The following is a 27,696-nucleotide window of genomic DNA, read 5'->3' as shown; positions in this document are numbered from 1 at the left end:
ACCGGAAACCCCGACACCGCACCAACACTGCACTATACAGCAGAATTCAAAAGAGCTACTGCCCTGGGATAGAAGCTGTTTTTCAGCCTATTTGTCCTTGTTTTTATTATTCTGTACCATCTGCCAGATGGTAATACCCTGTTTCTCCAACAATACGGCCTCCCCCAATAGGAAATCCCAGCATGTTTTATAGGCATGAAATGAAATTAAACCCCTCCCCAAATTAAGGCCTATATTAAAACATGAGAAATGGGGGAATGGTGGGGGCTTGCCGCTAGGAAGTACTTTTGTTGCACACCCGGATATGGTGCTGCCATGCGTTGACCCCGATACGGCGTGCCCCACCAACGCCGAGGTCAACATCCAAGCTGTCGCCGCCCGCCTGCCCGAAGATGCAAGGGGGAATTAGTCACCCCCGAAAAGATGGCTCAGCCATTTTTTCGGCTCAAAAAAATAAGACCCGCCTTATTATATGAGAAAACACGGTAGTTCAAAAAAAGGGTTCCCAGGATGAGATGGATCTTTGAGAATTTTTTGAACTTTCTTAAGGTAGTGGGAGCTATAAAGCTCTTCCAAAGAGGGGAGAGGGCAACCAATGATCTTCTGGGCAATGACATTAACCCTCTGGAGTGCTTTCCTATCTGCCACTGTGCAATTGGCAACCATACAGAGTTGTAGTATGTTAAAATGCTCTCTGTGGTGCAGCGGTAGAAGGTCACCAGCAGTTTTTCATTCAGTTGTTTTCTGAGAAGTCTCAGGTAGTATAATCTCTGCTGGGCCCTTTTGATTGGTGCTGCAATGTGGGCACCCCAGGTCTGGTTTAAGGGTAACTTAAAACTGGCCACTTGCTCCACTTGGTCTCCATTGATAAGCAAGGGCTGGATGTCTGATCTGTTCCTTCTATAATCCACTATAACCTCCTTGATTTTACTGGTGTTGAGGACCAAGTTATTGTCTCTACATCACGAAAGCAACAGGTCCACCTCATCTCGGTAGGCAGACTCATCCCCCCCAGAGAAGAGCCCCACCACTATCCCTGTAGGGATATAGTAGGGCTATCCCTGAAAATAGCCTAGAAGGAAGAGCTGATTCTTGGCTCTGACACGTAGCATTACAGCTGTCATGGAAACTCCAGGAGAAACAACAATATGGAAACCAGACAAGATTATTGTCCTTCTAAAAGTGAAAGCAAAGCAGTAAAGGTCCAACTTCATCCAGATATAACTAAATCTAGTGCCATCTAGTGACCAAGTAGGGTACTGTTGTGTTGCCTTTAGCTGATAAACCCCGTTTTAAAATGTACACGCTTTCCATTCGGACATAAACTATAGATAACATCCCCCCAAATAGGAGATATTTTTCTTCTGCCCTTACTGTGATTAGAAGCATATGATATACATCAGAACTTCTCAAAACGAGGTGCTAACATCTCCCTGGCTGGATTTCACAATTTGCACATTTTTACCATCATTTGGCACTTTATTGTTCCTTTCACAGAAAAAGTCAATACACTGTGCGGCCAAACTACGGGTAGTCCCTGGCTTACGATCACAATTGAGCCCAAAATTTCTGTTATTGAGAGAGTTGTGAAGTGAGCTTTGCCCCATTTTATGTCCTTCCTTGCCAGTTGTTAAGTGAATCATTGTAGTTGATAAGTTAGTAACCAGTTTTTTAAGTGAATCTGGCTTCCCCATTGACTTTGCTTGTCAAAAAGTTGCAAAAGGTGATCCCATGACCTTCAGACACAGCAAGTCATAAATATGAACCAGTTGCCAAGCATCTGAGTTTTGATCATATGATCATAGGGATGCCTTAAAGGTCGTAACTGTGAAAAAAAATTTTCAGTGCTGTTGTAACTTTGAACGGTCACTAAATGAACTGTTGTAAGTCAAGGACTACCTGTATTTGAAGATAAAGTGTTAAAAGCCTCCTCCTGCTAAAACATACTGTCTCCGTTTCATTCAAGTGCAGACTGTCATTATCTGCTTATATTTCTTTTATTCCCCCACCCCTCCATTTTCCTTCCAGTGAAGTCTGCTCAGAATTTCTCTCGCAAAACAGAGCTTTGGTTCTTGTTGATCTAAAGGAGAAATTTCAGAATGCCTCTTTGCTAAATTCTGTGAGTTTCAACACTAAAATACTTCTTCTTTACAGAAGAGGTCGGTCTGAAATTAAGTCTCATTCTATTCTCAAAGGATGAGATTAAAAAATCCTATAATCTCATCACACTTGAACATCTTGTGATGGAACATAGGGTTACAGTTAAAACCATTTAAAATTTAAAAATACCGAGAGAATTGTCTGTATTCTATCTACATGAAAATTTACAAAGAGGATAATAGGTTGGGTACAATGACTTCTGGACAGTATTATTTATATTTTCAAATATACTTTCATCGCTTACATTTTACTTTAAATGTAATCTTAGATACTCAAGAAGATGAATTCTTAGTCCATCAATGTATTTTGTAGCATTCATTGCTTGGCCAGATTGCAACCTATGCTTTATTTTCTCTGAATAGGATCTATGTAGATCCACCTTTATACACTCAGCAATAAGAAGTAGGAATTGAAATCCTGAAAATGTGCTATGAAGTGCGTCTAAAAAAATATTCATACTTTTTTATTACATCAATAATTATTTGTTCTGTCCTTGACAAATCAAAATATAGGTGTATCCCATGCAAACTGCAGCTTCATTTTTTGAATATACTTGGTGACAATTCTATTAATTGTGAATTCTTGGTTGAATTCAAGAAAAGTACATATAAAAGGAATGGATCAAGGCATTCATATAAACAAAACACATTTTTGAAAGCTATGACTTTATTTAAGGGGAATAAAACCCAAGGGAGTGGTATGATAATATTTTGGTTACATTTTACATTTGGTCTTAGTAGAAGTCTTTTAGGTAGCCCCAAGTGTCATTGCTCTTGGCCTAGTGAAATATATATACTACTTGATTTGAATAATCTTTATGAATAAAAAGAAAATAAAGTTTTCATAAGACCTAGCTCCACATGAAACTATGAAGGAGACTTCCCTCCTATATTATATTATACTATATTACAGGGGTCCCCAACCGCCGGTCCGCGGACCGGTGCGAACCTGAACAACCCTTACCGGGCCGCTGGTTGCTGGGCGCCGCCATCTTTTTGGTAAAAGCGCTTCTGGTGAGCTTTTCGGGTAGAAAGCTCACCGGAAGCTGTTTCATCATAAAAGATGGCGGCGCCAGCCTTCGGTGAGCTTTCCGGGTAGAAAGCCATTTCTACCCGAAAAAGCTCACCAGAGCGCTAAGCGCCGCCATCTTTTATATGGCGCAGCGCTTCCGATGACGTCACCGGAAGCGCCTTTTCGTCATAAAAGATGGCGGCGCCCAGTTTGACGCCGGGCATGGCGCCCAGCTGATGTCGGAACCGGGCCGCGGCGTCGAAAAGGTTGGGGATCCCTGCTATATTATATCCCTCTGATATGATTCTGGCAAATGAAGCAGTATTCCTACTTCTAGCCTCCATCGGTTTGTTGGCCTTTCACCTTTGCACATGCTCAGAAGCCATTCCTGTCAAAGTGAAGCGGTGGGCAAAATGAAGGAGCTTGGATTGGTGGCATTGAGAAGGAGCACCTCATTTTTCAATATATGTGAACAAATGTTCATGGAAAGTCCTTAGTCCAAATTTGCCTCATATTAGGCCATGAATGAGGTTATCACCTGTGTTGGCCAACAGATGTTGCTGCTACCTCCACACATTGAAGTTCTGAGTTAACCACCCCGCATTCGGGTAGGAGGGTCGGTTGCCCACACCTCAAGGAAACAAAGCAGGTGCTTTCCTTGTCCATCCAGCCAGGGGGCTGGTTAAATTACATGTGGAAAGAATAGCCTTGCTTCTTTCATGAAATTCAATTACAGAGAAAGAGAGGTGGCACCTTTTGTGATGCGATGGGACAATCTGCGCTTCTTGTGGCCCCCTTCTGCTGGCTACTTTGATCTGAGTGCTATTGTCTGGCTTTAACACCTTCACCTTTAATTCCAAACAGAGGAGGCCTATCCAGCAGTTTTTCTATAGCAAGAATTGTTCAAGTCTTCTTAATAGGAACCCTCAATTATCCAGGAAGCCAGAAACTAAATACACATAGTTTTGGTGAAATATAAGATTATTCTCACCAGTATTAAAACAAGTAGGAGAGGCCACATTAAAGACTCGGGTTTTACTTTCTAAGACTATTACTTAATAAAAAGCACACTGGCAACAGCTCAGCAGCACATTCGGGTTGGAACCAGTTCAACCCAAAATGCAGAAAGGAGATGTAACTGAGTAAAATAATACAGGTCGGACAGGCTCTCCAGCTCACCTTAATAAGATCATTATTGTAAAGCTCCCGTCGCCATATTGACATGACCGAAGCCTGTAGCAGTTCAACACTATAGTATTGCAGATTTGCATCACAATCCTTGGTGGAACAAAACACTCCTCAGTCAGGGAGAACTGCAACCTAAACTGCCAGAATCCAATCCTGCACGATAATTCTCATCTAAGTTTTAGGATCAGAACAGTGTGGATTAGGAGGAGAGCTTTCCAAATGACTAAGAAAAAATTTCACTCATGCTCAACAAAAGACGTCTCTCATTGGAAAGTCAAACCATTTAGTCTCCTCTCCTAAATAGCTTTACCACGCTTTCCCTTTTTCAGATGGTAGATTACAGTAATTATTTGTCAGCTGCATAGATATAATATTCTTAGGCTTCTTGCATTAGCTTTTAAAAATTAAATGTTGGATTAATAACCTGGTCTTTCTTTCAGGAATTCAATGTGGCACATAAATTATATGTATATCTAGAAGCCAATGGCTAGGTTCACATAACATCAAAAACCAGAAACAAACAAACTACTTTGTATCTCAACATAAACCGAAATGGAACATTCTTTTCACCATTTTTTTCTGCAACAACCCTGCGAATAGTTGGGCTGGGATACATTATCTCCTGGCATAAAGTCACTTATTAAGCTTCCATGGCTAAAAATGTATTTGTGTTTGGTCTCTGGAATCTTTTAACTTCAGTCTCCTAAACCCTGTAACACAGGAATGGTTTCTAAACATTGGGGTATTGTCCCACTGACAGTAACTGAAGCAACACTGTCATGTTCTGGCAAATATTAGCTAAACTTTCTGGAGTTCTTGGTTTACAGGATTGACTATCGATGATAAAATGCAGCTTAGGACAAATTATCCATGAAGTTGGTGTGTTATTGTACTTAATTTGAGTTTTAAAAAAGCAGATTATTGGGTACACAATCTAAAGCACAAACTGATCTACTTTGGAGACCTGGCTAGTTTTCTGATGTAAAGCTCTTCTTCCTTTGCAACTCTGGGTTGTAGCCATTTTGATTTTTATGAGACCCACCCAATACACCCCTGCCCTGTTATTACCGTGTGTGTGTGTGTGTGTGTGTGTGTGTGTATTGTGACTCATTGTGCAGTCAGATCAGTACATTTAAATTGGGTGGGGAGGGGGATTACTTTTCACTTGTCCTTGACCGGATTGGCAAAAGCCTCTGAAGATTATCTGTTTAAAGCAGGGGAAGGCAATATATGGTCCCCCAGATACCATGGTTAGACTGTAGTTTCTACCATTTGTCATCACTATCAGGAAGGAAGCTATAACTCAAGAACAGAATTGGCCAACTTTGGAAGAAGTAATATGGGTAAAAATCTATTCCCAAGCAAAAATAATTATATTGCCGATACTGGATTCGAAGCTTCATGGATATAGTTGATCTGAAGATTTTAACTATGTGGCCTCCATTTTCATGTTACTGTTAGATAAAATGCTTTCTCCTCTCTCTCTCTCTCTCTCTCTCCTCCCTCCCTCCCACCCCACCCCCAATTCTTTAAAGACTTTATTCCTTGTTTCAGGCACTCAAATTATTTCAACTGCCTCATGTACTGAATAGCAAGAGAGAGCACGGTATAAAATGGAAAGTGCCTGACATTTTTCTCTCAAGATGAAAATGTATCTTCAGCCACTTTTTACATTCAGCATCAAAAGTGACTTACAAAATGAATCACCCATATAGATCTGACATCAACAGCAAAATCATCAGCATTTCCCCATCTTCCTTTTTTTTTTGTTATTTATAAAAGACACAGAAACTTCCATGACGCTGTTATCACTGCAAAATGCTTTCCTAAGCGGGTAGAAGAATTCTGCATTCCTAATAAAAAGTATGACTCAGAAATTGTTGGGCCTAAAAGTATATTTGGAAGGTGCCCTTCTTATTTTGATGTAAACTCCCTTGGTAAGGTTTCACAGCTTGTAGTTAAGCGAGGATTGCCTGTAGAAAATTCAGTTAAATGAAGACAAAATGTTTGCAAGAAAATATACCCAAAGACAAAATTTGCAAATTAAGAAATAACCCCAAATAATACTCTTCAATAAAACTTATACACTTTTTTTTTGAAGGATTCAAACCTCAGTCATGGCAGGTTTCAGGCCTGGAAGCATCATACATTCCTTTTTAAAACAATGTTCAGATCCATATTCCATCTCTGCTCAACCTACCAAACAGGACTGTTGTAAATCCAAAAATAAAGGGGGGAAAGGAGAGGAAGTGAACCAGATATTATCTCCCTAATAATTGCAGGATAACACAAAAACTATTACTATCAAGTCTGTGTGTGTATGATACTCAGTTGTGTATTTTTTCATTAAAAACTGTAGAAACTGTGCAATAGCTGTCTGATGCTATTGATGCTATGATCAATCTGATTTACATATTTGCAGTTTTACTCCAAACCAGGGATGTCCAACTGTGTCAACTTTAGGACTTATGGACCTTCAACACCCAGAATTCCACAACCAAGCTGGCTGAGGAATTCTGGGAGTAGAAGTCCACAAGTCTTAAAGTTGCCAAGGTTGGAGTCCCCTGCTCTATATCTTTTTGAGAACTTACAGCAAAATGCATGAAGAAAGCCAAACCGCTTGAGATTTGGGACTTCAGATTTAATTCTAGTAGAAACACAGAATAATTTATAAAACTCCAACTGTTTCAAAAATATTTTAATTAAATATACTAACATCTGTGCTCTTAAAAAAGGACTCACATAGATACATTTTACAATTTATCCCCCCACCCCAAGTTAATACATAAAACTTCATAATATCCAAACAACTTTAGTGGTTTCTTCATATGTTCTCAGAGCATGAGAAATTCAAAATTATATTGCACTGGTATACCTGAATTGCCCAAATTGCACCACTGGAAGAAAAACATAGCATGAAGAATGTTGGAAGTTATACCTGCCATATCCTGAGTACAGAAAAACTCTCATTTTTCTTAAGCTTAAATTTAATGAAAAGTTCCATAAAGAATCATGTTGTATGTAATAGTTGTTATTGATGCCCAAAGGATAAATCAAACCAAAAGAAGCCAGGGATAGGGGAATTGTCCTCCTGAAGCTGCTTCAACAGCCCTAGAAATAGTCAATAGGTCCTCATCCTTGAAGTAAGCTATGAAATCTTTGGGCTTAAAGGAATGCCAAAGTTTCTGTAGATATAGATATATAGTTAGCATATATTAGTAGCGTAAAATAGATTTAATATTTCAGAAAAAGGCTATAGCCTAGTTGCTCTTCCTTAACTTTCTTTGTGTAACAGAATTTTTAAGGAAGGGTAATATTCAAAATGCAATTGATCCGTAATATAGTAAAGAAAGGATTTTCTTTTGAAAATGGGAGCTCTATCAACAAAGAAAATAAACCCCATAATGAGCACTCAAAAATTGTTTTGAGTCGTCTGGAAACTGAGCTGTTTTGAGCTCAACATTTCTTGGAATGTGCAAAACTGGTGATTTTGCACTCTGTGAGAGTTCCTACCAAAAACATCTCACTGCAAAATCTCTTGCACAGTTTTAAAGCAAACTGTTATGTGAACCAGCCTACCAGTATGTTGTGTGGACCCAGAAAATCGGGTTAAGAAAAATCTGGCCTTTATATATGTTATTATTTTTTAACCTCATCAACTTTAAGATGTGTGAACTTCAGCTACCAGAATTACTCAAGCATTTCCACGTATCTTAAAATTGCTGAGGTTGAGAAACATTGCATATAGTATATGAAAAGAACTATGTTGCTTAAGGAAGAGAATTAATATTTCAATGCATTTTTAATTAACCAAACATTATGAGATGACCATGGTTATTTAATCAAATTCTTTAGTGTCAAGGAATTTCCCTTTCAATACTGATGAAAAAAAAATCAGAAGTAGAAGAATAATTCTATTTAGCATCCCTGAATGAATGAAATAATTTAATAATAGAATGGATGTTCTATAATTCACTGAATTGGTGAATTTTAGATGGATCATCTTTTCAGATCAAAGACATAGGAATCTCAGGGAGTCACACAGACAGATGCTTACATAACATCTGATGGAATCATAAGATAGCCGATCCAAATATATTTGCTGCTGATATGATTAAAAGGACTGAGACTTAATTTCTATAATTTTGGTCTTACTGACATGAAACAATGTTGAATTTTTATTAAGTTCCCAAATTTTATGGCCAATGAGTGCATTTTGAATAATGTCTATGTGTCAGAGATGTTCTTGCAAAATGGGTTGGGGAGTGCCCACAAAACGTTTGCCACAATACGTGTGGACAGTTACAAAACTCACCTAAGAACCCAAGTATGAGACATAGGCCTAGTCTCTGCAATAAAGAAAAAGCCAATTATTTCAACTCTTTTCCTCTCCAGTACTTATTTCAGCAATGACACTCAGATTAGGCTTCACCAAAAATGGGAAAACAAGGCAAAATTGAGCCTCAAACAAGAAATAGGGGTTGTAACCCATTCGCTTCCCACAATGGTCTTAATCTAGATTGCCTCAAAATTACAAGGGCTGCTCCTGATAAGGAAAGGGATTAGAGGGGCAGGGAGACAAAATATTAAGCACCTTAATGCCATGAATTCAAGTCCCCAAAGGCTGCTAGGTACATCATTAATGTAACATACAGTCAACCAAGGGTTGAAGTGATATTTGCATGAAGTTGCTATGAAGATTTGGACAGATATTGAAACTGGAATGGTCTTCTTCTTTCTAAAATAGCTTGCCGCATTGGAACATATAACAACCTTTTATATGAATCCCTAACTTTAGTTTTAAACGTTTATCCTGTATTTGAAACATTTAAACATTTACTAAAACATTTTTGCAAACAATAAGGCACTGCCCTAGCATATCACAGAACAAATACTAAAAAAAGGAAGTTTGCCTCTGTAGAAGGTTTGCATTTTGCACTGTCTGTAGCGCTATCACCAGACCAGCAGATTTGATTATTTATGTTCCACCATATTTACTATAAAGTGCAGTATCACTGATCCATTTCCCTTTCTTAAAAGCATAATTCTCTATTCCATAAATCAACTTAAAAGGAAGTCAAATTAGGATTTTAAAAAAATATGTTTAGAGTGAACCCAAGGGTCCTTTAGCAACGTTCAAAAATAAAATCAAGATTTTAGCACTCTTTCTAGAAAGAAATAAGTGTTATCTTCTCTTCAGCTCTAAAACCTGCATGCAGGCATGATGAGGCTGGATGGCCACTTCCAGCTAAAGTGTCATCTATATAGATGCATATGTGGATGCTGGTGAAGTCTTGCAATCAGTTCTTCCTCCGTTGGTTCTTCTAAAACATCCCTGAAAGAACAAGCCAGAATCACTGAAAAATAGCAGAGCCAGTGTCTTAGTACAGACATTGTACATATGTTTATACACCAGAAATAACTTCCCTAGGCATTTCAACGTTAAAAGCTTTTCCAGTCCATCATTCATTACATATTTCATATGCAAAATTATATTTTTGCTTTATTTTAAAATAGATTCTCCAGCGACGTTGCTAGCGTATCGTATATGGGTAGTCCTCGACTTACAGCATTCATTTAGTGACCGTTCAAAGCTACAGTCGCAAGATAGGTCATCAAATGGGGCAAAACTCAGATAACAGATAATCGGAAGGGACCTTGTAGGTCATCTAGCCCAACCCCCCGCCCAAGTGGGAGACCCTACACCATTTCTGACAAATGGCAGTCCAATCTCTTCTTGAAAGTCTCAAGTGATGGTGCCCCCACAACTTCCAAGGGCAAGCTGTTCCATTGGTTGATTGTTCTGTCAGAAAGTTTCTCCTTATTTCCAGATTAAATCTCTCCTTGTTCAGTTTCCATCCATTATTCCTTGTCTGGCCTACAGGAGCTTTAGAAAATAGCTTGACCCCTTCCTCCCTGTGGCAGCCCCTCAAATATTGGAAGACCACTATTATGTCTCTCCTGGTCCTTCTCTTTACTAGACTAGCCAAGCCAAGCCCAGTTCCTGTAACCATTCATCATATGTTTTAACCTCCAATCCCCTAATCATCCTGGTTATTCTTCTCTGTACTTTTTCTAGAGTCTCAACATCTTTTTTGTAATGTGATGAACAAAACTGGATGCAGTATTCTAGGTGTGGTCTTTATAGAGTGGTATTAGTACCTCCTTTGATCTTGATTGTATCTCTCTGTTAATGCAACTTAGGATTGCATTAGCTTTTTTGGCTGTTGCTGCACACTGCTGGATCATATTTAGCTGGTTGTCCACTAGGACTCCAAGATCCCTCTCACAGTTACTGCTATTGAGCCTGGTTTCACCCAGTCTCTATGTGTACTTTTGTTTTTTCTTGCCTAAGTGTAGGACTTTACTTTTCTCTACATTGAATTTCATTTTGTTAACAAATGTCTCAGCAACAGAAATTTTGGGCTCAATTGTGGCCATAAGTTGAGGACTACCTCTAATCACATAAAAATAAAATAAAATAGGGCAACATGCTCTAAATTCTGGCACTCTTTGCATGGAGTCCCTGAGGCTGTTTCCCGTTGGGAGTGTTTCGGTCCTGGCAGTAAAAACAACAACTGTTAATGCACATTTGTTTCACTCTAGTTCTTGGTAAGTTTATTTCTCAATTAAAAATACAAAGCGGCTGTGTTACTGTGCTTGTACCTGAAGAGGAGTTCCACTGTCATTTGATATTCGACTTCTGAGAGAGATGGCCTATGGCAGCGACGATCCCATTTATGAATAAAATTCTGCAATTTAAGAAGAGGAAACTAATACCATTTTATGAGAGAGGAGCCTCTTAATTCATTTGCAATTTTTTTTTAAAAAAAAAAAATCAAGGCCTGCAGCCAATTCATGTGATTAGCATATAATCAGAGATGGCTATTTGTGGAAGTCACAGCAACAAAAATTATAACTGGGTTGAAATTTGGGCGTCTAAAAAGAGAGAAGGTTCCACTGAATAAGATTTAAGGGAAGCACACATTTCTATGGACGGCGTACTTCCTTTCTTTATTAACAATTGAAAGGAAACACCTTACAAATCAACTCGAAATTGCCCAACACAAGGTGCTCAAGGTAAGTGTCATCCATAGTGATATGTATTACTTCTGGGACCTAATATTAAAGTTGTGTGTGTGTGTGTGTGTGTGTGTGTGTGTGAAAGGGGCTTCCATGGAAAGTCACAAATGAACTTTCGACTCTGGTAACCCAATTTAAAAACTATTTTTCCAGATAACTTAGTACTGTATATGCTGTCCATCCTACTGTGACATCAGGAGATTTGCTAGTCCAAGTGAAACCACCCATAAATGCAATTTGTTGCTCCAAGTGAAGCCACCCGTAAATGTTCGTGTGTTCTTTAGGCCTATGGCTTTGGATGGCCAGTCAAGCCTTACCTCTAAAAGCAAGGCTACAAAAGATTGACCCAGATGACAGAGGAAGTCAGCCACCAGGTGACAAAGTACAATTTTGACCAGCTGTAAAAGAAAAAAAGAAAAAAGAAAGAAAGAAAGAAAGAAAGAAAGAAAGAAAGAAAGAAAGAAAGAAAGAAAGAAAGAAAGAAAGAAAGAAAGAAAGAAAGAAAGAAAGAAAGAGAAAGAAAGAAGATAAAATCAAGTTATGCCTATTATTACAATTCCAGTCTTAGAATTCCCTGCACTGTGTGTGACCTGTAGCACACCACACATTTCCTGTCTGGTATTCCTTCCAGTTCCTGTTACAAATTACAAAGTTGCATATCCTTGTATTCTCATAGATGAATTTATTCCTGCCACTTAAATCTTTCTTGTGGCCTTTTAGCATTTTTTTTCCTGCCTCTAGAATTTTCTTGTCGATTTTTTTTTGTCCTAGATATCCTGCAGGATGCAATCTAAATCCACTCTACTGCTGGTCCCAAAGGTACTTTTTCCAAAAGGTAATTGGACTTTCTTGGGTTTTTTTTCCTTTGAAAACATTTCACTTCTCTGAAAAACAACCGGATGAGCAAGATGTTTTCGGGGGTCGGGGGACGAGAAAGTCCAGTTGTTTTTTGGAAAAACCACCTTAGGGACAACCATGACCTGGATGATTGATAATCTCCATTGATACTCTATTGATCATATGTTCTAATCTCATTAAGACTATTACCAGTTCTAGATTTTGCAGTTTATATATCATAACTTGCTTTTTAAAAATAATTAACTGCCTATACCTCTCTTGCTATACTAGCTTATTATTGTTGATTGATGGCTTATCCTGGCAGTGCTCCAAAAGAGGCAACCAATGTGTTCCCACTCTATTTTTCACTTTCTCTGAGAGCATAAAACTAATAGAAGAGAATGTTTATAGCTTAAGAGTTCAACTGTGGGATCCTTGGCACTTTTTGAGCTTGGCTGAGTTTTTTTTTTTTTTTTTTTTGCAGACATTTCACTACCCAACTAGGTAACATCGTAAGTACTAGAAAGGAATGGGGTTTGCTGAGCATCAAGCACTATACATTGTAAAAGTAACCACAATGATGAGTCTGCCATGTAATAGGGATTCTGTTTTTGCTGCTTCTGCATAGACGAAGGAAACAACAAAACAGAGTATATGGTAAGAGATAAAGCGCAGATTTTTTTAATTGGAGACTTGTCTGATAATTTGAGAAGTCCATGTCTGAATTAGGTTACCAAATGCATTGCAAAAAGCATAGGTTTAGTTTATTACTCACGGAGATGTATATCTGGAATATGCCTCCAAGAAAACCTGCCAGTTGTTCACAACCATCACATCCCACAAAGTCACTAGTGCTGCCTATATTAGGGATAAGAAAAGTAGTTGTAATGCATGTTAACCTATTATGAGAATTTCAGAATATATAAGAGAAAACGTGGAGCTACCAAGCCAAAAAAACTAGTAATGAATGGAGTGGAGTGGAGTGGAGTGGAGTGGAGTGGAGTGGAGTGGAGTGGAGTGGAGTGGAGAGAAGAGAAGAGAAGAGAAGAGAAGAGAAGAGAAGAGAAGAGAAGAGAAGAGAAGAGAAGAGAAGAGAAGAGAAGAGAATTCTTTTATTGGCCAAATGTGATTGGACACACAAGGAATTTGTCTTCAGTGCATAAGCTCTCATTGTACATAAAAGCTATCAGTGCTAAATCATGATCATAAGCATCATAAAAATACATTCATCATAAATCATAAGATATAACACTTAGTGATAGAATCAACATTAATTGTGCTAGAAAAGCAAATAAAACAATATAAATTGTAAAGACACAAGCAACAAAGTTATGGTCATAAGTAGAAAAGGAGATAGTAATTAAAGCAACTAATTAATACATATTGAGTAATACTCACAGCAAAATCATCAAAGTTGTTTGGCCAATATTCCAGTTGTTCAAAAATGCCACATTTGAAAGTTGTATTTACAAAGCTATAACAGAATAATGAACAACTCAAAGTTATTTCATCACTGTATGCAATGTGGCCCTGCACAGATCAAATGCTAAATTAGCGGATTCTTTTACCATAAGTATACTTTTAGATTTCTTAAAATGAAAAGGAAAATTAAATCTGGAGATTTTAAAAATGAAGACAAGACAAAAAAAGAAAAAAATAAGATGCTTCAGAGCTAAAAGAATATAGTGAGAAAAATAAACAGACAGCCAGATGTTGTAGAGCAGAAGCATTAACTTTAAATTCAAGAAATATTGGTATTCCTCAACTTACAACTCCAACTGGGACTGGAATTTCTGTTGTAAGTCATGGCAGTTTTAGGTTGAGTCAGCCCGATTTCTATGAGGGTTGTTCATGGAGTTGTTAAGTGGATGCAGCTCCCCCAATGCACATTTTTGGCCGAAAATTGGCAGAAAAAGATCACAATTCACGTGATTGCAGGATGCTGCAACTGGTCATAAATGCAAGCCAGTTGTTAAATGCCTGAACCGCGATCACATGACTGTGAGGGTAGTGTGAAGGTTGGAAGTGCAAATACAGATTGTAATTCATTTTTTCCCAGGCCGTCTGAATCATCGTTAAATGAACATTCATAAGACGAGGACTACCTGTAGTGTTAGCGGGGCCTTAAAACGAGAAATCATTTCAGTCCAGAATCCTTTCCTTTGCAAGGACTCTACTCTAAAGAAGCTATCTTTAAAGAAGAAGAAGAAGAAAATACTATCTGTACCCAATTTCAATGATTTTTCTTCATTATGATGAAATTATAACCGGGTTTTACAAAGCTTGACTTTCAAGCACAGTTGAAATCTTAGAAAAACCATTGTTAAAGACTTCCACAAAAGAGCAAACTGAGAGCAATAAGTTCTTATTTGCACGCTTTTAAAGCACGCTTTTAAAGAAAAAGTGCCTGAAGAACCCACATATAATAATAATAATAATAATAATAATAATAATAACCAGTTGCCCAGAAATATATCCGTTAGTAATGTCTATGGAGATTCTCAGTCATTCAGGTCATGATTTTCCCAACGGTGCTTTTTTCAAGAGGCAACTGGACTTTCTGATTTTTCTTTGAAGATATTTTTCTTTTCATCCAAGAAGCTTCTTCAGCTCTGACTGGATGGTGGGAAATAATCACTGTTGGCATCTCTAAACTCTAAATGTCTGAGCTGTCTAAATGTCATTTCCCACCATCCAGTCAGAGCTGAAGAAGCTTCTTGGATGAGAAGCGAAACACCTTCACAGAAAAAACAGAAAGTCCAGTTGCCTTTTGAGTATGAGTCAGTTGCCAAGCGTCTTAATTTTGACTGGGTGATTCTAGGGAAGCTGCAACACTCATAAGTGTGAAAAATGGTCGTAAGTCCCTTTTGTCAGTGTCGTCATAACTTCGAACGGTCACTACACGAACTGTTGTAAGTCGAGGACTAGCTGCGTTATAGGAATTTGACAGCTTCGAAGTTCAATCAACGCTTTACAGATAATTATTCCCAGAAACAGTGTAAATATATTGAATCACAACTGGTACGGTTTTACTTTAAAAGATCCCTCTCTCTCTCTGTAGCTTTATACAGACAATCCTCAGTATACAACCATTCATTTAACAGCCATTCAAAGTTACAACAGCATTGAAAAAAGGGACCTGTCTTCATACTCACAACCATTGTAGCATCCCCATGGTGACATGATCAATATCTAGGTGCTTGGCAACTGGCATTTATTTATGACAGTTCCTGTGTCCCAGAGTCATGTGATCTCCATTTGCAATCTTCCCAGCTGCTTTCAACCAGAGTTGGTATTCAGCAGGTTCTGACTAGTTCTGGAGAACCGGTAGTGGAAATTTTGAGTAGTTTGGAGAAGCGGCAAATACCACCTTTGACTGCCCCAGCCCTCATCTATTCTCTGCCTGCCAGCTGATCGGCTGGGTGTTCTTTTGTTGCCCTGCAAGGAGAACGGAGCTGGAAAGCAGGTTAGTGAGGTGGGGAGGGAATTGGGATTTTGCAGTATCCTTCCCTTGCCACACCCACCAAGCTACACCATGCCACCAAGCCATGCCCACAGAATCGGTAGTAAAAAAAAAAAAAATTGAATCCCACCACTGGTTTCAACAAACCAAGTTAAGGGGGTAAAGCTAAATTCACTTAATGACTATGATTCACTAAACAACCAAGGTGGGAACTGTGACAAAAATGTGGTAAAATGGAGTGAGACTCACTGAACAACCACTCCGCTTACCAATGGAAGTTTCAGACCCAATTGTAGCTGTAAGTCGAGGACTATCTGTATAAATTAGCCTACTTTGCCCAAGAAATGTCTCCCATAAATCTTTATCACCACAGATTATTAACATTTAACAGTGTTACAGATCTATTTCCATGATGTACTAGAGGCTACACAGACCAACTGTATCTTCTCGCAACCAGGAATGGCATGCTGACTTCCCTTCTTACCTGACATTACCCATGGGAGTAATGGTGCCTCCAAACAGCTCCATGCCAATTATTGCAAATGCATAGAAAGCCACCTGTGAAATAAAAGTTGACACGATACTGAAGCCAACTGAGAGCGATGCAACAACACGGTGCAAGCTTCATTTAGTTGACACCATAAATCAGAAGTGTGGATTATTGTTGAATTCTTAACTTCTCCTTCCCATTGCTTAAGTTTACACTGTCTGCATCATATTTCCAGGAGAGTGACTCATGATTTGATGTTCATTCATTTACATGAATACAAATGCATTGGTTTTTTTTGGTTCAGAGCTACCAGCAGTCTGCACAAGAGGTTTGCTGTAAGTCGCTGCATTGCTCCGGAGAAACAGCAACTGGCAAATCCAGGGATATGCTTAATTTATGTCTGGCTGTATTACCTGGACTTCTCATAACTGAACTTGTATTTTCCAGGAACAAAAAGAGAATTGTTAACTTTGAATTATAAAAATAGAGAAGGAATGAAGGCAGCAAATATACAAAAGAGTCTCCTTTGGCAATCTTAAAAGTAGATACACTCAAGAAAATTTAAACCATCTTCTTGTTCATAGGCTTTTTAACTGTGTAGTGCTCTTCCTAAGGTTATAACAGCTTCTCCAATCACATTGTTTGGAGGGGGTGCAGCCAAATATCCCAATAACCTAACTTTATCCACTGCTATTCCTAAAAATACAGCATGTTCACGGAGGTAGGCTGCAGTGCTTCTGCACATAATAGATGTTCCTTCAAACAATTAATTACTTCACTGTGATTCTCATTACCCTGATTTTCAGATGGACACTAAGTACTTTCTGGCAGAAAAACATCATAACATCTATATGTGATTTTTTTTTAAATGTCAACTTCTTTTTATAAAAATGATCACATAAATGCTTTCAAATGTTATCTATGGGGTCAGTTTTTTAAAGGAACAAACAGTATATCACAGCAAATCTAATGGAGTCACTTAGAATAGCATCAATATGTGGCATACACAAATTGCATGTGTATGCCTCCTTTTCTCATACACACATGTTATTTCTGGCCTTGCTTTAAGGAAGATAAACATTTCAGTGAGCCTGGGAAAATTGTTAGTATTTATGTCTCTGTTATGGAAAAATCCCATGGATTATCTGCCAAAATATTTAAAAGATTTTAATTGCACTGGATTATTTTCAACCTGCAATGCATAAACCGGCCAACAGGTGGAGCTCTCCTCCTTATGATAATCATAGAAAGTCAAATTAATTATTATGTCAATTTGTTAAAATGAAGTAGATAGTATGTTTTAACAAGTGCACACAAATGATTACATGTCTCAAAGCAACAAAAAGGTTTTCTGCAACTGGAGAAAGAAAGCTAGAAATAAAGCTAGAAAGCTAAAAAGAAAGCCAGCAAGAAGGGAGGGAGAATGTAAATAATTCTCAAAATTAAGACCCATCCTAAATCTGAATGATAATTAGTTCTACTCTAGAACCTCTTTCTAAAGACGGAATATCATGCAAAAACTAACCATGGGTACACTATTAGGAAAGTATCACAATATTATACATCTAAAATTCAAGAAATAACAATCACTGTGGTTTTAGTGCAAAGGAGATCAAATGTTCTAGCAGAAATTTTCTCCTCTCTCATTATGTAACAATTGTTGAGGGACTTATGATTTCTTAAGGCCTAACCTTTCAGCAATCTAGCAGTAGGATGAATGGAATACATCATGCAACTATTCTTGTGAATGGGCAACAATATATACTTAATACATAAATAAGTAAAATGCTTTCTTTTGCCAGTTCACAGAGACCAACAATGTTCAGCTCATTGACTCCTTCATGAAGTTTCAAACTGTCCAAACATTTCTTATATGAAAATAATTTAATAAATACCACTTTAGCAAATAACACAAATAACAACAATAATAACAATAACAATAATGGACTGTTGTTGATAATGACAGATTGGGAGTCAATACTGATCACTTTGAAATATAATTGGTCCTGATTATAATTCAAAGGATCCATTAATAATGCAAGTATCACCAGAGGTGAGGAGACGAAGAACAAGTAGGAGAAACAAATTCAGATATTAATATTTAAAGATATGATTCTCAGAAAGGCCACAAGTGAACAGAAAAAGTTATGGATAAGAGCTATTTAACCGAGATCATAACTGCTGATAGCATTAGAATGATTCTCTTTCTCCTTCTGTTGCAACCTGATGGAATTGTCCAATAATGTTCACTACATTTACTATATAACATCCAAAAGAAAATTCTGGGGCACTCCAAAGCAAGAGGTATTTTAATGACAATATGTAACTGATCTTTGCTAATCCCAGAATACTAAAAGTACTTGGATGAGAGACTACAGGAAATCCCATAGCCATACAAATGACAAGAAAGTCTGTCTGTTGGTACAGTGATTAAAGACACCAAACTGGAAATCAGGAGACTGAATTATAGCTCTGCCTTAGTCACAAAGCCAGCTGGGTGACTTTGGATCAGTCACACTCTTCTCGACAATAGAAGGCAATGACAAACCACTTCCAGAAATGTTGCAAACTACAGAGACCTGTCCAGTACATAGTTGCTAGGACTCAAGACTGTTCCAAAGGTGTGCATGCAAACATACACACAAACACAAATACCATATGCTGTATGAATAATTTGGCGCATGGAGAATTTCAACAACATAGCACACACTCCATGAAAATTCTTACATGGCTCCTATCTTCTTCATAGATTGGTGTCTTGGGGAGAACAAATAAATAAGACTGGGGAAAGATTCCTCATTCCCCAGACTATTCCATTCAAAATATTTTTGGGAAAAAAAACCTTAAAAGCAAACAGCATCCTAGAATTGGATGTTTTCAGATGTTTATAAGCTATCAGAATCTCAGTTGCCCTTGAATTTTTCTGGTTCCCAAACATTGTATAAATAAGCATTTCCCATCTTTAATTTCTTTTTTTTTTTAAATCACAGAATATTTTTCTCCATTCCTGGAATACTCCTGAAATGTGTAGAAGTTGCAAGTGTAGTTTTGCTTCCCCACTGACACCAAGTTTGCTGTCTGTACAAACTCTGCACGACTCATCTGTCCTCCCTGTGCAAAACACTGTTCCCTAAAGACAACAGCATTAAAGACTCCAACCAGCATGAAACAAACAAAATGTTTAAAAATTATGATATTGATGTAGTTACTTACCAAGCACATCTAAATTATATTAAAGCAACCAAAATATCTTTACAATCCCCAAGGCATGTCACAACTTTTGAGCACCCGTAATGTTTGGAAACTGAAAGTTGAAAAATTTGACACTCCCTAAACAGGCTCATATGTGTATCCCTCTATCCCTCCCGCTATAATGTCTTCTGATGATGTCCTACATAGCAATTCACGTTTGGAGCTCATTGCCTGAATACTTTAATAGGAATACAAGACATAAAGGACCTGTGGAAAATATGAAAGTCATCATTTATCTGTGAAAACATTCCTGCATCTAGACATATCCTCTTTCTCTGGGAAGTATTTTTTAGGCTTGAAGTATGCCTCTAATTCACTCCCCCACCCCCCCTCAAAAAAATACTAGGTATATACTGGTACAGATTACGCTCTCTTTAGCTGACAAATTAGTTTCCTATGAGTCAGCTGCACTTAGTATTTCATAGATCCTGGAAGTTCACAGCTCATTCTTAGTCCATGTCTTTTTTTTAAATTTTATTTTCTTACAATAGATATATGCCTATAAACTTAGGGAGGTCCCATAGAGATATAGCTATTATTATCTTTGTACTGTGTGCTTGATCAAGTTCAGAATTAGACAGAAAAAGAGATAGAAAGATAGAGTGGATGGGCAGCCCCCATTTAAAAAAAAAACCTATTTGATTTATTTATTGAAACAACAGGGTCGCCAACATTCGTTTCCATAAATTGCCAATGTTTCTTTGATAAAAATTATTTCATAGATGACGGAACAAAGAGGCACAAATCATTCTTAAGTTGTTGTTGCTTTTACTTACAATCAAAATTCCTGCAAAGGTTCTTATGTTTTTCACTAAATCCAACAGTGTACTGGCAACTAAAGACATGAACTTTGGAGAGAGAAAAGAAAAGAATCATTAGTGTGTTTATTTTTTTGACATTCTTTAGTCTTAAGAGAGAAAAGCAAAATTAAAATCTATACCAAAAAAAAAAAATGAAATTACTGTAATGTTTGGGATGATCCGTAAAAATCTGAACACAATCAGCATATTTGCTAGACGAACCATGTCCCATAGAGACAGCAAGCCCAACATTTCAGGTCTCCTAGAAGAACAGAAAAAAAAGATTTGCAGGGGGGAAAACAGAGAGGAGCAACCAGCAACATTAAATGTGGTTGCTCTTTCAACCAACCAAAACATAACTTTAGCAATGCCAGATATTGGAAAAAAAAAAGAGAGATAAAAACCAAGACGATACATAATAGCCTGAATCTTAATTCTCCATTCTTGAATGATTTTGTTGTCATTATTTCAAGATTAAATATAACAGGATGGAGTTTACACATATTTACAACAGTTTCAAAGGTGTTGTGATCTGATAGGGTTATACCACTTTTATTTTTCACTCCTTTTTATAAGGTTTCCTTACCAAGACATACAATATCAATGCTATGTGGCAAAATCCCAATATTGTAGTCTTTTCTCTGTAGAAACATAGACCTTATATTCACACTATTTTAAAAGAGTACCTTGATAATTCCAAATTACTGAATCAGTCAGAAAAAAATTGTTTTGCATGATGTAAGAAATAGCTTCTGCTTTTGAGTTTTTCTACTCCATTATTCCAACAGAACATAATCAACTGTTACTACTATTAAAAAAGTGCTGTAGATACCAATTTCAAAGTAACCAAACATTGCTTACTAGGTACACATACCAGCCTGGATGAGGAAACCCATATACAGCAAATGTGGACACCTCCAAAACCTTTGAGAAGAAAAGAAGTAAAAAGTAAAAATTATAACCAATTGGGGTATAACATGTCCATCTGTCAGCCAAAACAGGCCAAAGCTAGCAAAATGATTTCCTATCTGTGCAGCATCTATAATGACCTCCAATGTTGTTCAAGAGATGGGAACAGTTGGTGGGGGAGAGGCAGCAAAAGAGTGCAAGGAAGAAGAGATTAAGAAGTCCACTTGTTCATCATTGGGTCAGATCCATTTATTATAAATTAATATTATTCAAGTATAACATGGGAAAAGAAAATGAACAATAACAATGCTCAACCAGAAGTTTTTAATTTAAAAGGAAGACAATTTTGAATTTAAAATTAGCACCACCACCCCTTCCATAGTATTCGACAGGGTAAAAAGAAGTGGTAAACACAAATAAAATCTTATATTTTGCCCATTTCAACTGCCAACTTCTACTGAAATCATTCCCGGAAATATATGTCTGCATGTCTGCATGTGTGCATGCAGGCATCATAGCCTGAAATGAAATTAAAAACAAGGGCAATGCTAGCCAAAATATTACATTGTCATTCAATCAATGAGTACTAAATAAGTTAATTTCCTATCAAACATCTCATCTGAATAAGGTCAAATATCTCATTTGAAGAGTGAGTTGATTCACATCTACCTATCTTCACAGAAATATATGTGCATACTATATATGAGCATATATACCTACATACACACACCCCACCCTCTTATTTAAAAATCTGGGTGGTGGAGTGGTTAGAATGTAGTACTGCAGGCCAGTGGCCCCCAACCTTTTTTGTCCCACGGCCCGGTACCGGCATCACAAAATGATCCACGGACCGGTACCGGCATCAGCGCGCACGACCAAGGCAAGGTGAGCCGAGCGACCGGCCAGCCAGCCGTCCCCCGCTTCTCCCCGCCACCTTCAACTCCTCCTTTGTACCTTTGTTGATGGGCTTTTCGGGCTCTTTCTTAATCTCCTCCTAACGCGAGACTCCACCGCCATCGGGACGGCTCTTAGTTCGAAGCCGCCCCCCCCCCCTTGACGAAACTAAGGCGCGAGGATTCCTCCAGCACCTAAACACCGCTTTCCAACCGACGACCGACAAGCTCACCCGGAAGCACTTTCTCAAGCGCCGTCGAAACAAGATGGCAGCGCCCACTTCTCTGCGGCCCGGTAAAAAATGATCCACGGACCGGGACCGGTCCGGGGCCCGGTGGTTGGGGACCACTGCTGCAGGCTACTTCTGCTGACTATTCAATTCTCACCAGCTCAAAGCTGACTCAGCCTTCAATCCTTCCGAGGTCGGTAAAATGAGGAACCAGATTGTTTTTTGGGAGGGGGGGCTCTAAAGCACTGTGAAGCAGTATATAAGCCTAAGTGCTATTGCAATTTGAACACGTACAAAGAACAACATACACACCCACTTAGAAAAATGGAAACCATGGCCTCAGAAGCGATAAGAGGTTTTCATAAAGTTCAAAGGAATATCTTAATGAGATTTGTTCCAAAAAAAAAAAAGCATTTCTTGAAAACCCTTCTGGAAAAACTATTATGTAAAAGCAGAATGGAAATAATTCCATGACACTTACCATCAGAACCAAAGTCAGAAGTCCATCAAATATGTTGCTTGGATAGGATAAATATCTTTTTAATCCCAAGGCCACTAATTTCAGCACTATTTCCAGAAGGTAGTACAAAATAAAGAAACAGTTTGTAACCTTGAAAAAAAGAGAGTTAAAGTGCAATTAAAACCAGAGCTTTTAGCGAATAACAAGAACAGGGTCTCATGGGAATAGATGGTCTTACCCCTAAGAAAAAGTCATCTCGGAGAGCAGGTGGCTTATCTGCATCTATTACCATGACTCCCTGGGAAGGAAAATGATCACAGGTTATCAGAGGCAAAACAACTGTAGTACATTATAATACTGCATCTAGAACATATAAAGTAGTCATGAAAAATTACACACTCCATGAAAACTGTTAGTCAACCAACTGACTACTATTTGTTAGGTACAAAGTTATTACTGCATGCCAATCAACTTTTAGAAGATTTTCTAGGCTAATCTCACCAGACGTATATGAACTGATCACTGAGCTGCTTTTTAGTTGACTCCTCAAATAATATAAGGATGCAATGGCTTATAGAAACATATCCCCCAGGCCTATAGTATTCAGGAACACGTTGCTAGGCTGCTCCCACAAGGTCCTGCTTATATACAACTGCAAACATAAATATCAGCAAAGTCATTGGATAAAATATCTGACCAAGACTAGAGAGATCTAGGTTCAAATCCTGATTTATCCTGAAACATCTTAAGATACAGCTGGGCGGTTGCACAGCCTCAACCTAATCTATCTCACAGTTGTAAAAATAAAATAAAGACATCAGGCCAGTCCTTAGGTGCTGGAACTTTAATCCAGGACTCCTGTCAGTGGACCAGATGAAGCTAACTTACATAAAATGATTAGAGATTTCCTAATACTTTGAATACTTTTCTTAAGTATCTTTCTTACATACAATATGGAAAGGACTTTCCCTACCAAGAGAAGACGCTACTTCGAATGGTACCATATACTTACGCATACGCAAAAAACATTTGCTACTGCTACAACGTTTCCTAAATAGCCAAAATAGTGATGGCCAAAGATAAACTGAACTCGTTGTAAGAAGGGTGACTGATAATCTGGTTTGGGAGGACGCTGAAAAGAAAGCAGAATAAAAAAAGTCTGTCAGGAATTATTTTTACAGGGTGCTTTGAAGAAAATGTGGCCTTGGGATATTGTCTGAAAAGGGCATACCATTTCATCAGCTTGATGCATATGCCTGAGCAATGTCTGCTATTAAAAGCACTGCAGATAGTCCTTGATTTACAACTATCATTGAGCCCAAAATTTATGTTGCTAAGTGAGACATTTGTTAACCGAGTTTTACCCCATTCTATCACCTTTCTTGACATAGTGGTCACTGTAGTTGTTAAGTTAGTAACACGGTTTTAAGTGAATCTGCTTTCCCCCATGGACTTTGCTTGTCAGAAGGTCACAAAATGTGATTATGTCATCCCAGGGCAATACAATGGTCACAAATATGAGTCAGCTGCCAAGCTTTTAAATTTTGATCACATGATCAAGGGGATGCTGCAATGGTTGTGTGGAAAAAGGTCATAAGTCACTTTTTTCAGTGCTGTTGTAACTCTAAAACAGTCACTAAATGAACTGATATAAATTGAAAATTACCTGTATATATGATTCTCCTTAAATTTATCCTCTTTTTAAAGGCTGGGGTGGGGGTGGGGCAGGATATCATGACAGAATGGCAGAAAAAGAAATTATACCCACATCTTTTTAAATGCATAGCTTGGTCAATGGTTCATTAATAAAAAGGCTTCTAATCCAAAAATGGATATGGCTCAATTATCAGCACTGAATACAGTACTTATCAATATCTGAACAATTCAGAGCAGGGGTCTCCAACCTTGGCAACTTTAAGACTTGTGGACTTCAACTCCCAGAATTCCTCAGTTAGCAAGGCTGGCTGAGGAATTCTGGGAGTTGAAGTCCACAAGTCTTAAAGTTGCCAAGGTTGGAGACCCCTGATTTAGAGTATACCTGGTACGTAGGTAGGCTCTGGCATAGTAGACAGTATCCCACTGTTGTAGATATTTTTACACAAATTACTGCAAATATTACATTCCTCATAATAATCTTAAATTTAGGCAGCAGAACATTACTAGTCTCATTTGAAAGCAGAGAAACACTGTACTAACAGGATACATAACTTCCAACCTCTAGAATGCTTCTAAAAGTCACTACTCAATCATAATATTTAATTTACAAAAGGGGAAACATTCGTTCGTCTTAATCATGTCTATTTCTCTGATTCATAGCCAGCTTACTTTTGGTACCACAAACTATTGAAGCCAAGAGTGACTTTTGGCCTGCATTTCCTGTTCTGATGTTATGTTCATCCATCCATCCTTGCCATTCACATATACAGCCCTCACCACTTCCTGAAAACAAAGTTTCAGAAATGTCTTTTGAAACATGTCCTTGTTTCTTATCACTTTCCATTGTACAGAATTTGAAAGTGGTTTTATAACAGTGCTACAGGAAAAGAAAAATAGTACGTAAAAGCAGCAGCTAGGAAAAGCTAATAAAAAATGTGAGTCTTCAAGGCATACTTAAAAACATACTTAAGCATGTTTTAAGCATACTTAAAAGCATACCAGCTACAGGACAGGTGTACCACTGTAAAAATCTGTCCAGTTTCTTGATATTGCCAATAATTGTTTTTCAATTTCATTACATATATAGACAGATTCAAGTATTTAGAGCTCACAGGTTTATACAAATCACATCAACAATAGTTAGTCTCATACCTCTTTAACTTTATGCTTGTCAAGTTCATCAAAAAGTATCTGAAACTGAGTAGCTGTCAGCCCTCCTGGGGGACAAGATTGTAGTTTCTGCACATGGAACAGAAACAGGTATGAATCACACAGATTCATGGGTCTATAAAAACAGTTATCTTTAAAACAAACTAAAGTAACACATACTTAACTAAAAATGGTGTCCTACCCTAATGATTGCTTCTTTGCAATAGGAATCCATTTTTACTTTCTGGAGGACTTGAAGGAGAGCTTCAGATTGGACACACAAGCTAGGAAATCAAAAGCAGAATATATGGGAAAGTGGACACTCAAGATAGGAAAGCAAAAGACACATAAACCTTCTGCTGTTCAGCCTTCACACAAACATATCTTGTGCATAATTATGCACAATTACTAATTAACATTTAACACTGCACAGTATTTGAGCAAAATGGTTTGGATAAGATCAGGATATGTGGGACTGGTTGGGGTAGATTGTAGGGTGACATCAAAATATAATTTTATCATATTTTATTTATCTATATATTAAATTATTGTATTTTATTCCAATTTCTTTGTAAACTGTATTTTATTCCAAATTCATTTTAAATTGTTTTTATCGGATTTTAGTAATAATAATTTGTGTCTGGAACTTTGCACTTTGATATGTCCCAAGGGCTAATCAATAAATTAAACTACTTTAACACCAGTTCTTTAAGATGTCTTTCACTTACGTATTTTTATTGATTGCAGTCTCTGTCAAAGAACAAAGAACTTCAAAGGCAGCCCGGATTCCCAAGCGTCTCCGGAAAAGCGATGACTGAACCGATTTCTAAAAAATGTATGAAAGGAAAGCCCATCGAAATTAACAGCAGACAGATACAGACTACTACTCCAACAGATATTTATATAGGTCATTACTACACAGACCACTAGTCCAATAGATATTTATAAAGGCCATTACTGTGAAAGATAAAAGTTACAGAATGTTTTGAAGCAGCAATTACTGAAACCCAAAGATTGGTTTTGCCAGAAGTACAAAATCAGGATGACCAGAAAGGAAATGAATATTATCCAACCATATATTTCTCAAATTTCTCAATATCAATTCAAAGGAATTATGAATACGAATCTCAGAAAAAGAAGCTACTTTCTGACCTACTGAGGAGCCAAAGGTAGATACCACAGGTGGCTCTATTCCCCCTTTTTGTAGTACGCAAAGACCAACACTCAACAACTAATGTCCAAGTCATAGAGGCTAACGAAAATCAAAGGAAGGACATGTATGCCATGTGACAAATTAAAATACGGAAAAATATTTAACACTGCCTATTCAAGGGAAAAAATTTCAGTCCATATACTGCAAATGTCATCAGTATAGCATCAGCCCAGTGCTTAATGAAAGATTAACTTGTTTCCATTAACCAAAGTTTATCCAATATTAAAACATGGAAGTTGAAGAAAATATTTTATTGCTTACAGACAAGAAACCCATCAGTGTTATTTCATATATTTTTTATAATTGTAATACAAAGGGACAACATTTTATACAGTAAAGACAAATCTTGCAGAGGAAACTCTTTTGTTTATATAGGTTTTCACTGAATGTAAATCTGTTGGAATACATGTGAGAATGTATTTGTATTGCAACAGCTACAGAATTATTCAGTCAATAGATGGCAGTGTTTAGTTTGCATAATCTATGGTTCCTTTTGTTCTGAGGAGAGTTTTCTGTGACAGTTGAAACGATTAAGCAAGGCCCATGGTGACTGTACACTATACACTTTATTTACTCTGTATGGCTATGTAACCATCCTCTGTTACCAATCTGTATGGCTATATAATAAATCTCTGCTAGCATTTCTATATAATAAAACAGAATTTCTAATTTCCAACAAATTCATGTATTCAGCTGAAGTGTTGCCAGCTAACAAAATATCAATGTTATGTTGAATTCTACATAAGCTCAGATCATTACATTCTTTTGTTAATTTTTGACATGTTAATTACATTTTGTTTATGCAATGGATATTATATTACTTTTTTTCTATAATCTGAGAAGACTAGAAACAGAGGCTGTTTAGAAATAGAGCCGTGTTTAGAAATCAAGTGGGAAAAACT

At 37.6% G+C, this 27,696-nt stretch overlaps 1 protein-coding gene across 1 annotated transcript in view; it reads right to left on the bottom strand.

Moving 5' to 3' along the window:
• Positions 1 to 9,474: 9,474 nt before the first annotated feature.
• TPCN2 (two pore segment channel 2) overlaps positions 9,475 to 27,696 on the bottom strand; it is a 41,328-nt gene continuing 23,106 nt past the window's right edge. The window contains 16 exon segments of the mRNA XM_087951131.1: positions 9,475 to 9,694; positions 11,026 to 11,111; positions 11,760 to 11,782; positions 11,785 to 11,840; positions 13,055 to 13,137; positions 13,678 to 13,753; positions 16,227 to 16,300; positions 20,261 to 20,332; positions 20,447 to 20,546; positions 21,159 to 21,208; positions 22,798 to 22,926; positions 23,015 to 23,074; positions 23,789 to 23,908; positions 25,585 to 25,671; positions 25,784 to 25,865; positions 26,310 to 26,407. Coding sequence (XP_087807257.1) covers positions 9,616 to 9,694; positions 11,026 to 11,111; positions 11,760 to 11,782; positions 11,785 to 11,840; positions 13,055 to 13,137; positions 13,678 to 13,753; positions 16,227 to 16,300; positions 20,261 to 20,332; positions 20,447 to 20,546; positions 21,159 to 21,208; positions 22,798 to 22,926; positions 23,015 to 23,074; positions 23,789 to 23,908; positions 25,585 to 25,671; positions 25,784 to 25,865; positions 26,310 to 26,407 — 1,275 coding nt within the window. The 3' untranslated portion in view covers positions 9,475 to 9,615.

The sequence above is a fragment of the Notechis scutatus genome, chromosome 1 (genome assembly GCF_049901735.1).
Source record: "Notechis scutatus isolate UNSWTSFEM ecotype Mainland chromosome 1, rNotScu1.2, whole genome shotgun sequence".
NCBI lineage: Eukaryota > Metazoa > Chordata > Lepidosauria > Squamata > Elapidae > Notechis > Notechis scutatus.
This window is presented reverse-complemented; position numbering and strand designations above follow the sequence as displayed.